General features: G+C 35.0%; 2 protein-coding genes across 2 annotated transcripts; one reads left to right on the top strand and one right to left on the bottom strand.

Annotated features, from left to right (window-relative positions):
* Positions 1 to 3,471: 3,471 nt before the first annotated feature.
* Positions 3,472 to 4,437, bottom strand: LOC144470420 (uncharacterized). Its single transcript, XM_078181510.1, has one exon. The coding sequence runs from the start codon at positions 4,435 to 4,437 to the stop codon at positions 3,472 to 3,474; it is 966 nt and encodes a 321-aa protein (XP_078037636.1).
* A 4,919-nt stretch (positions 4,438 to 9,356) lies between these two features.
* On the top strand, positions 9,357 to 12,385 carry LOC144470026 (uncharacterized). Its single transcript, XM_078180805.1, has 2 exons — positions 9,357 to 10,128; positions 11,898 to 12,385. Exons 1-2 carry the CDS (start codon positions 9,357 to 9,359, stop codon positions 12,383 to 12,385), a joined length of 1,260 nt encoding a protein of 419 aa, XP_078036931.1.

Genomic DNA, 12,385 nt, shown 5'->3' with positions numbered 1-12,385 from the left:
CAACAATGCTCGGCATTATTAATATCCATTAATCAACCGAGCACCGTCGGCGGACGCGCGAAACAAGCCGAGTCTGTGCATGGGAGAATCATTGCCCGCCGCGCAAATCGAAACGAGAAACGAAAATGCAACAATGCATCCCGATGGACTCTGGAAAATGTGAAAGTATATTGTAGATCCTCGTCCCGTCTCGAATCGATGCCACTCGAAATGAAAAATTCGAACAGTTTCTAGGAAAAAGAGCGACACGCGTATGCGGATATCATCGCAACGAACCAAAAACGCGCAAATTAATTTTATTTTGTTACTGCTACTCTGCAGTAGCAAAATAGGAAAATAGTTACAAAACAATTTTTCACACTTTATTTTTCTCTTAGCTTCGTCCTCTTGATCGAAGTCAATCATAATCTAGTAATCTAGTAATCTAGTTTTTCAATATTTTTGTTACATTTTTGTTTATAATTTGAATGAACTGTCTATGGTATAAATTATGAAAGATAAGAAAGGGGGAGTAATTAATCCGGAATTTTACTATTATGTTATTGTATTATCCTATTCTATTATGCTATTATTCTGTCTATTATTCTATTTTATTATACTATTATGCTACTCTATTATTCTGTTATTCTATTACTTTATTTTTCTATTATTTTACCATCCTATTATTCTATTCCATTATTCGATTATACTATTATTCTACTTTATTATTCTGTTATTCTATTATTCTACTATTCAAACTTACATTTTATCCTTCTATTTTTTCCTATATGACCTATTATTTATATTCCTACTAGATTTCCCTGTAAAAAGGTCTGAAAGAATCATCTGCACAATAAAAGAAGACAAAAGGAGATAAATAATTCATTAAACGAACATTTATTAATGACGCTAAGCAGCTCTCGATTATTCACTGTATTCATTAACTTTTTTAATGTTCTTTCGAACTTTTCTAGATTAAAATCCAAGTAAACGATCTGTACAATAGAAATTAACAAATACGCAACCGCTAACCTGCATTCCCGTCATTTTAAATTCTATTCCTCTTTACCGCTGACGCGTATTCGCGTCATTTAAAATTCTATTAAAGCAAGTATAGCGAGTATACAAATTATAACAAATTTCTTATTTTAAACATACGCGATATTATAACATTAACGATACAATTTTGCGGCAACCAGCTTCAGAATTTCATTATTTAATTATTTGTACTTGGTAGTAGAAACGGAAGAAAGAATTTGGCAGTCGCGAATTTGTTAATAAAAGTAGAGGAGAAAATTGGTAATCGCATATTAATCAAGGACGATGATAATCGTCTCTCGAAATTAATTATTCGGAATATTGATTTTCCCACGTACTTGCATATTACGTTCTCAACAAATAGAAAAGAAACTGACGAGAAACAATCGGCATCGTTAATGCGAAATTATTATATAGCTCCTGCTATTATGCGAAATATCGCGCCGATAATATGTACAATGTAGATCGGATAATTATCTTCAATCATGCTCATCGCATGACACGCATTAAAGATAGCGCGCAAATGCGTGCTTGATCACGGGCAACGCCGATAAATCGAACAAATTCCATTGCATAACGAGGAGGCGATAAAACGTTAATCAACAATTTATTCTGAAACGAGCAATTAATATTCATGTGTCAGTTATGATTTATTATAAGATTAGTTTTAATTCTTTGCTTTCGAGTGACGACTCTAAGGCGTCACTAAAAATTATTATTTCCGAATAATTTTTATCAAATTTACTTATGTTTGGAAAATTGTTAAAAGTTAATTGTTGCACAAGTCACAAAATTCAATTCTATAATGTATGTAAAATTTATATAAATGGAAGTACTATAATAAGTTTGAACAAATATTTTGGATTTACAGTTAAAATGACTTTGACTGTAAAGGGTTAAACATAAAGAAATTTAGCTTCAAGAGATTTAAAGTATTTGTTAATATAATAAAAGTTTGATTTTATGTATTGTGACTGAAGATATAATTTATTTATATTTCTAAAATGTGAAAGAGTAGTACTTGAAATGTGCGACGTAATTTTACTACAATGCTTGTCGAAAATATTATAAAAATACTGTATAAGTGAACGTCAAAATAAAGGTATATAAAGTTATTTATTAACGAAATTACAATAAATTATGAGAATAGATTACAATTTAATTATTTAATAATTGTTTGATTATTTAATTAAAATACAAATATTTGAATTATTTCATATATTGTTTCATTTTACACAAATTCATCAAAAACGAATTTCTCACTTATTTTTATCATTTTTTCAATTGCTTTATTTAAGGCGATTTTGTCAAAATTGAAATAACAAACTCATTAATTTTAAACAAAGTTACTGATCCAGTTCCTGTTATTATTAGTTTAATATATTTCCTACATTAAACGTATATAATGCATCATACAAAAATTGTTAAAAGTACCGAAATGATAGTATTTGGTATAGTCTACTACAATCAACAGTATTTGCAACATAGTTATTAGATACGTATCACCAATAAACATGATTCATTAACTAATTCTGCCTGCATGATCAGACGACACATTAATCACAGCAAAATAGTTAATAAATCATTTTAATATTGCGCTAAAAATAGTTAACATGTGTTGCTTTGTAAAAAGTACAATACTGCATTTATTTAACGCCTTGCAGTAGGATTCCTTTCACGCTGTGTTGATTAACACTTATCTGTTCTTAACCCTTTTGTTACGTGTGCCGACTGTAGTCTATAGTCCGATTATAATCGGAATATAATACTATATAAATATAGTACAATACAGTACAACACAATAATATACAATACAATATAATATAGTACAGTATAGTGTAATATGATATAATATAGTATAGTATATTATAACATAATGTCATATAATACAGTACAGTATAATATAATGTAATATAGTATGGTATAGTACAATATAATGTAATATAACGTAATATAGTATGGTATAGTACAATATCATGTAATATCATGTAATATAGTATGGTATAGTACAATATCATGTAATATCATGTAATATAAGACAATATAATATAAAAGTATAAATAACCCGTTCCATAGCGTCTCTTCAACGGAGCGGACTGGCCTAACAAAAGAATTAACAGTTGACTAAACAAGACCAGATAACATTATATTCCCATTATTTCCGTTCACTTTCGTTTCAACTTTATACAATTAAATTTGATTTCAATTTACAATAAATACTAACATTCATATTTAATTGTTTTTATCGCGATTCGACTTGTTGTTACAGTTAAGGGGGTTACAGTTACAGGGGTTAATCTCCGACATTTTCACCATAACATTAACTAATAAAATTTATTCAATATTTCCCAGCGAAAGAAACATTATAATTTAAACAACTTCTAAAGAAACAATATAGATATATACTCATTCCAGTATATCCAGTATGAAAGGTCACAGTAACCGGCACTCCCCCTACCGACCTCTCGCCTCGACGAAGCCAAACTTTCCACCCTCCGGTTGACTGATCTGTTTCGCGAATCCCTGGAAGTTTTTAAAGAATCCATCATAACCGCGATCGGCGACGCGACCTTTGGATTCCTGCTCGGCCCGGGAGTTCTTCCTAGCTCCCTTCTTCCCCGTTGCTGCTCCGCCGACGTTCACATTCCCGGCCGCTCCGTCCTCGTACTTGCCCTCTCTCGCAACATGCTTCTCCTCGTAGCGGCCGTGTTTCTTCAAATGGCCGCCCTTGTGATCGTTATCGTAAAAATCATGGTCCCTATTGAACTCGTCCTTGCGATACACGTTGCGATAACCGCCAGCCTTGCTGTCTAAATACTCGCTCTTCTTCTTCTGATCACTGCTCCCCGCTTCTCCGCCGGCTGTCCCTACATTTTGCCCGGAGCTGTTTTTCTCGCTGGAGTGACTCTTCTTCCGGCCACCGTTCTCGACGGACTCGATTTTCCGACGATCCTTGGAACGATCGCCTTTCCGCGCCTTCTCGGTGGAAGTCGTCTTCTGCCGTCTTGCCTCCTGGAGGCTGCCAGACTGCCTGGCTCCGCCGCGTTGACTCGAGCTGCCCGATGACCGTTGCTTGGGTTCCACCTTCAACACCTGGCTCTCCGCGTACTTCAGCTCCATGTGGTCGACACCAGGCGGCTTCACGCCGGTGTAATGTGCCGGCAGCATCTCCGCTTCCGGCTCCAAGGGCAGGGCTACCAGTTGCTTGTCCACGCGAGGCGTCTTGATCGGGATCAGCCTCGGAGCGTAGCCGCCCTCTCGAGACAGGTCTTCGGCTTCCGCGTAAGACTGCCTCGCTTCCGGAGCTTGCGGAGTGTACACGTGGACAGTGTACGGCTCCGTCGAGGCGACGTAAGCGCACAATACCAGCCAGAGCATGATCCTCGTCGAACCATAGTCGCTTCTATTCGAATCGAGCATTTTCCGCGCAACTTTCTCTGCTTGCTGCGATGGCTCAAGAAGAGAACAAAGCTGTCATCGTGGGTAAATTATGCTCGTTCCACGCTTGGTCCTCTTGGCGGACCGGCTCCAGGCCACTCTAATCACGACGTCCTACGCACACCTCTTTTATATGTCGCCACTGCCGAGCGACAGCGTTGCGACGCGGTCGCCTCTCGCTTGAGACTGCAGAATGCATCTGGAAGGACGGCGACCACGAGTTTCGACAATGTCCAGTGATTTCACCGTGAAATTCTGGAGTGGTTGCACAGAGTCTGCCCACCAAGGCTCTGCGATTGATATTGCGTTCGATCGTTTGTACGACCTTCGAGTTTCTGGGATTAGGAAATTTTGTAGATTTGCGGGCGTGGGAAGTATATTTCAGTAAGAGTGTAGGATAGGAATAAATTAAGGAATGGTATAGGATCGAAGGATTTAGAATAATTGAGTGGGTTTGAGTAATAGGTACTGGTGGTGGGAGATTTGTTAATGCATTTTGGATGGTAGTTGAGGTAAGATTGTTTTGGATAATTTTATTGTTGAATCTAGAATGTGGTAATAACGTAAGATTAAATATTAGTTAGTTATGATTAAGTATCAATAATAAGTTTCAAATAATAGTTAAATTTAATCAATTAAAAGAGTGATATAGATAATTTTATTGCTCAGGTTAGAATATTGTATATAATTGTATATATGTAATTATGTAATTATACTAATTATGTAATTATACTAAAATAAATTTAATTATAATTATGTAATTATAACATATATGTAATTATAATATTGTATATATTGTATATAATTGAATGATGGAAAGAGTGATGTGGATAATTTTATTGCTCAGGTTAGAATATTGTAATAATTTAAGATGGAATAATATCAATATCAATTGATACTTATGATTTGAAAGTTGTTAATACATTGTAGACAATAGTTAAGGAAAAGATTGACGTGGATAATTTTATTGTTCAAGCGAGAACAGTTTAATAACGTAAGATTGAATAATAGTTACTGATTATTAAAGAATTGTTAATACATTTTGGATAATAATTAATGGAAAGATTGATATGGATCATCTTATTGTTAAGCCTAGAATATGGTAATAACGTAAGATTAAATAATAGATACTGATGTTTAAGGAATTATTATTAATGGAAAGATCGATGTGGATAATTTTATTGTTGAGCATACAAGTGATAAAACTAATATATTAGCAGATAGTCGAATCGCTAATGTTGAAAGTCGGATAAAATTTCTAATTGTTTTAATTAAGATTATAGAAATTATTAATATGGAGAAGGTATTAAAAGGGAGCAGATGAGTAAATATATGGGCGTTATTTATGGGCGTTATTAACTGTAAAATATAAATGTTAGTCATGGTATTAGTGACATTGTAAATATTCTAGTAAATATTATTTTAAACAGTATTGCAATATTGCAAATATTGTTTTGAATAGTATTGTAATATTTAAATATTCTTCTAAATATTATTACAATATGATAAATGTTATTCCAAACATTATTACAATATTGTAAATATTATTATAATATCGCAAATATTACCATAAATACTATATTAATTCCCAAATGTTGCAAGAAAAATTATTTAAAAAATATGTGACCAACCTCTACAATTGCCACAACAATATTTCAGCGGCATTTTAACGCTATTACTTGCACATCGCAAAATATCCATAAGATATCAATAAAACATCTATAAACGATACTCAGAACTTCAAGACACACACACACATGCTCAAATCATTACTATCTCATTAAACAGAGGAGAATTAGAAAGCGATCCGTCCAAAAACTTTGAAACGACGCCTGTCCTTTTATTTTACACCAACAAAATTGCACAGAGACTTTTTAACGAATCGTTCGAGTCGATCTGTTATGCACCCACCGTTCGTATTCACGACGGGCTACCCGCTTGATTAGGTAAGATCGTTCTTTGGCGGCGTTAGATCAACGTGATTAGATCCATCGTGTTTTCTGCTAGCTACGGATTCGGCCGAGCCGTGGTTTTAAAATCGCGGCGGAGCCTCCGTGTTCGATTTTGCGGAATCAATCAAGCAGCAACGGGACCGGATACAAATAATTGCTGCTCGAATCGATGCCCGGTATTGCTTCATGCTGTCGAGTCAACTAGTACACATGCACGCGTCCGCGCGCACACACACACACGCACACGACGAATCATCAAACGCGCGTACAACAATGAGTTAGTTAAAAATTGTACGGTTTTGGAGCAATATGCCGGCTAAAGGTGAAATAATATTCTTCCTTTGTATAGTTTTGGGATACTAATACATTTTTAACAATTGAATAAAAGAGGCACTGTAGCACATTGGAAAATTAGGACTTCATTGTCATTCTCAGCGGAATTTGTCGCTATTCTTTAGCGTTTAATGCAATCGGGGGATACATTTCTCTATTTCCAAGGGGATATGTTATAAATAATTCTTTTAACCTTTGCAGTCTGTTGTCTCCTCACAGGGAACATCGTGATTCTATTGTAGTATATCACTAGACATTAAAGTTTATTAGCTAGTATGGGGAATTAAGTTAATATAGTGCAACTTTTTGAGAAATCTACGATACTCTGAAAGAAACAAATCAGAATATGACACAATTTCACAGATATATAATTATATATGTAAGATATATAATGATCAGTTGAGAATGGATTTTCGAGATTAGAGAATACGTCCACGAATATAGTCGATGAACAATAGATTGAACAATATATAAACTATTCGCAATGTAGGGGGAAAAAGAACAGGGCTGTATTGTTTCTCTGACTGAAGAATACAAGATGGAAGACGTCAAATCATTTATTATTATAAAATATGCAATAATCAGCCGGAAATGCGTATTGGGGAATGCTTTAAAATTGATCGCACCGCACAAAATTATAAGAAACAAAATGTTGATTTACAAATATTCCTCGATGTCTGCAAATTCATAAAAATCAAATATTATTACAATATCTTACTTTGTTCCAAACGTATACTATATAATATAAAGATTCATAAGTGCTGGTGAGTAACAATCATGATAACGTGGGGTGAAAAGAGTTAAACATTCTTTGGAAGTCGAATTTTTTAATTTAATTTTCTGAGAGATGAAAAAGGAAAGCGAAAGATACTTTTAATTAAATATATATTAATCCTTTGTACTCGAATGGGGACGATAAAAATTGCTACACTATTTTCCAAAGAATATTCACGTTATTAAATCTCTGTCTGTATTTGATAAATTATTAAATAATAGAAGTATTTTACAAGAATTCAATTTCATACGGATCAAATAAACAATTATGCCAAATGGAAATAATATAGGTTGAAACAAATGTCTTTTTGGAATTAAAATAGTCTCGAGTTCAAAGGATTAATATGTTTAGTTAGACTTTTATTATATATTTAAATCATAAAGAATCTAATTAAATATATACATATTTGATAAAAAATGATTTATGAAATATTTAATATGTAATATACTTGAAAGTAATTAATAAGTAAAAATACTTAAAATGTAATTTATATAAAATATTAAAAAGTAATATAAATTAATATAAAATATTTTATTGAAGTATTTATAATTGTAGTATTATAATATATTTAAATATAAGTATTTATATATATATATATATATATATATATATATATATATACATGCTTTATTAGAATGCATGTGTTAATAAATAGAAATTAAAATCAATATTAACTGATAATTTATCGTTTAATATATTAATACGTATGGTGTATTAAAACGAATGTGCTTGTCTTTAGAAATTAAAAATAAAATTAAGTAATAATATATTGCTTGATATTTATTATTATTTCTAAACAGACATGCGAAATGCAACATTCTGATTAAGAATTACTTTTGCTTCGTTACTTCCGATAAATATTGTTGAAGCAATATTTAAGAAACATATACGGGAAATGCCGATGCATGCAGTTGCATAGTTCGTTTATAGAAGAATATATCAACCAGGCAAAAAAGCAACGCGTTAGAATATCTACTTAACCTTTTGAAGTATCTTACTTTAACAAAAATAAAAACCCTAGTTGCACAGATTGTTTCTATTATAAAAAAATAGAGAGAACGATTATTTATTAATCATTTCGATTATTAAATATTTCGATAAGTAACGTGTTCTTTTTTATTATAATCAATATATTCGCTCATAAGAAAGAAAGAATAATTCAAATAAAAATTCACTTTAATCACAGCAGCGCATACAACTTATTTGAAATCAAATATAACTAATTTAATTCAAGATTATCAAAATATATTTATTTCTAAACCGTATAACAACGATTAATTCCAACTTTTCGAGATGAATACAAATATATCTCACCAAATGTATAAACCAAAAGATGAAACACTTTTTAACCAATCTATCCCCAAATATTTAAATAATTTCCACAAATTTAAAAATATCACATTAATTTATACATACAAAATCACGTTAATGTATATAGATATATAAATTTTCCACCCAGTTTCCTCCAAATACCTCCCCCGCCTTTCTTCATCGCCTATTCCCGATTCGAACGCAATCGACAAACGCGACAAAGAATTGCCGCGACAGCCTTGATCACGATCGATCGCAGCCGATCGATACAAAGCGTTACGCAAATCGGTCGCGATTCCCCGTAGCAGCCGGCAAGTAAATCGCCGTCGTCAATGACAGACAGTGTACTTGAATTATCGAGTTGGAGCGTGGAATGCCCGGTTCCCCTCGGCGATCCCTTATTCACCAGACTCGACTCACGTTCACGTCCCGATATATAAAGCAATGCGGAGGATTGATAGACGCAGCAGTGCGGATCCAATAGTTCCGAGACGCGAAATATCGTCTAACGATCTGCGCCGATACCAGCGATGTTCGTCGAGCGAGTATTCGTGTGCGCGTTCGTCATGGTGGCGATGGTGGTGGGTCGGATCGCGGCGGCCCGGATGCAGCGTATGACAGTGACCAAGATGCGAGCCGAGGACCTGGCGAGCTCCGCCAGCGGTTACGTGTACAACCAGCAACAGGGTCTTCCGGTTTACTACCTGCATTACACCGATCACGGAAGCGGGAGCTACAATCACGGGGCCGCCGCGCGTGCACCTGTTGCACAAGTGCCGCCGATTCTGCAGCCGCGCGCGGCGGCGGCGGCGGCAGTGGCCCTGGACAAAGGGACGCCCCGAGAAATTCTCACCTATGCCGACCGCCAATTGCCTAACCACGTGTCTGTGCCGTCGGAGCCTCGAGCGCCGTATTACTCCGAGGGGTTGGAAGAGCACGGGGTTGATAAAGCGCATCGTAGCGGAGAGGAACACGATCAAGATGGCCGCGGTGACGAGCAACGCGATCTCCCTGACGGTGATAACGACGGTGATGCTCCTGGCTTTGATCATTCGCACGAGGAGTCCGATATTCGTGGAGATTCGGGGGAGGGGCGCGGCGAGTTTTATGGACACCATAGCGATGAAAGTGGTCGGTACCATGCTCCTCGAGACGGTGGAAGCGTTTTCGAAGATGGAAGCGGGGAGCAGTATGCCGCTGAAGAGCACTCTCAGCGGGGAGAGAGTGGGGAGGAAGGTTATAAGAGCAAGAGTGTGTTCGGTAAAGGTGAACGTGGAGCATATGACGGTGAACATAGCGAAGGTAAATTTCTTAAAGCCGGGTGCATAGAATAATTTTGATTATATGCAGATATTTAACAAGTTTTTAAATATAATAATTGTTGGTGTACAGATTGCTTTGTGATGCGATGGAATAATCTTAGTGGTGCGGTCGAGTGCTAAGGGATCAACTCTTACTAACTCCTACTAAAAGGGTTAATTCTACTGACTCGTACTAACACAACTTTCCTAAAAGTGATTTTTGTTGTTGTATCAATTATTTTTAAACAGAAAAGACTAATTTAAATGTACCTTGGAGTCATAATTCAAGTGCAAAAGGTTAAATCTTGTGACTCGTACTAACAATTTTTCTAAAACTAAACATTGTTGCTATAAAAATGATTCTAGGATAGGATAGAGCAATTTTGAAGGTGCCTCAGAGTCACTCGTACTAACAGAATTTGCCTAAAGTAACCTTTGTTGCTGGAAAAATTGTTTTGAAACAGGATATTGCAATCTTAAAGATGTTCTGATGAAAAAGGGTTAAATCTTGTAAATTATACTAACAATTTTAACGACTTTTTCTAAAACTAAACTTTGTTGCTATAAATGTAATTTTAGAACAGGATAGAGCAGTTATAAAAGTCCATCAGAGTCATAATTTTAAGACAAATGGTTAACTTTTGTAAGTCGTACTAAGTTTTAAAAATTTTTGTAAAACTAAACATTGTTGCAATACGAATGATTTTGGAAGAGAAAATAGCAATTTTAAAGATACCTCAATGTCATTAGTCGAGTGCAAAGGGTTAACTCGATTCTGTTTTTTTCGATTTAGTCGCGGTGACGAAGTGTTTAGAGTATAGAACAAATTAACCGTTTGCACTCGAAGCCATTTTAACTGTAAATCTAAAATTATTACTCTAGCTTACAGTATTTCGATTTTATACAACAAAGTGCATTTTATGCACATGTAATTGATTCTTGTGATTCATATTAATATAACATAACCTTAACCATTTTTTAACCCTTTGGCTATGGCGTAATCTTTGATGTAACAATACAGACGAAGCGAAATAAACAAATTAATCGCCAGGATATGATGATACAGATCATTGTAAAGATAATCTTAAAGAAAGAAATTCGATATTTATAATGAATAACAAGTTTCATTTAATAAACACAGTGTTTAATGTAATAATAAGTCGATGCAACGGCGATAGTGTCAATTTACAAAATGCAGATGGTGTATATAACTGCCTTTCGTACATATTATTAATCTTGCATGGACGTATATGTACATTTTAAGTAGTCAAAGGGTTAAATGCAAATTTTGTTAGTATAAAGAATATTTTGAATCATAATGAAACAATTTTAGCGGTGCTTCGGAGTCATAATTCGAGTGCAAAGGGGTAATTTTTGTAACTCATACTAACAGTTTCAATAATTTTTCTAAAAGTTGACTTTGTTGCTATAAAAATGATTTTGGACCAAGATAAAGCAACTTCAAAGATGTCTCAGCGTCACCACTCGAGTGCAAAGGGTTAAAGTTATGTCTGTCTGTTTCTGTTTCCATTCTATTCAATTTAATCGTGGTCCTAAAATATATGAAACAATAAAATAAGTAAAATCAAAACAAAACAAATGAAATGAAAGTAAAACAAATAAAATAAATATAAATTAAACAATATAGATAAAACAAAGATTCTTTAAACCTTACGAAAATATAAAACTGTTAGTAGATTTAACCCCTTCATAATGACATAAGCGTTTACTACCGGATAACCGGTGCATTAATGTTATCAACTATTTCAGGTCGTTATAGCGAGAACGGAGGACGGGAGAAGGGGCACGTGGACGAAGCAGAGGAGCACGGGTCCCATGATGAAGCCTCGGGTGGAGGAAAGGGCAGCAATTACGGGCATTCTTCGTATCGCAAGAAGGGCGACAAGACTAAAGGATTCCACAACGTCTACCACAAAGACGAGTACAAGAAGGAGACTGATTTCTACGACGAGGACCATAAGAAGGGTTATTTCGATAAGTTCGAGAAATTCGATAAAGATTCCAAAGCTGCCGAGCACGGGTTCCAGAAGGGTGGCCATCGCTCTTCGGGCCACGAACAGGAAGACAGCGGCAAGAAAGGATATTACGACAAAGGACACGATAGTAGGCAGGATCAAGGTCACGAGACTGAAGAAGGGGAGAAGTCGTATCACTCGAATCACCAGGATTACGATGTCGAGGAGGGTTCGAAGTCAGCCAAGGAAGACAAGTATCGCAAAGGACCCGACTATCATTGA

Source organism: Augochlora pura, chromosome 5, assembly GCF_028453695.1.
Source record: "Augochlora pura isolate Apur16 chromosome 5, APUR_v2.2.1, whole genome shotgun sequence".
Taxonomy (NCBI): Eukaryota; Metazoa; Arthropoda; class Insecta; order Hymenoptera; family Halictidae; genus Augochlora; species Augochlora pura.
The sequence above is the reverse complement of the archived record's forward strand: the minus strand, read 5'-3'. Positions and strand labels throughout refer to the sequence as shown.

Excerpts from the sequence above, each read along its gene's own strand:
- LOC144470420 (XM_078181510.1), bottom strand. The coding sequence starts at position 4,437 with ATGCTCGATTCGAATAGAAGCGACTATGGTTCGACGAGGATCATGCTC.
- LOC144470026 (XM_078180805.1), top strand. The coding sequence starts at position 9,357 with ATGTTCGTCGAGCGAGTATTCGTGTGCGCGTTCGTCATGGTGGCGATG. Across the intron at positions 10,129-11,897 it reads TGACGGTGAACATAGCGAAG|GTCGTTATAGCGAGAACGGA; the intron begins GTAAATTTCTTA and ends CAACTATTTCAG.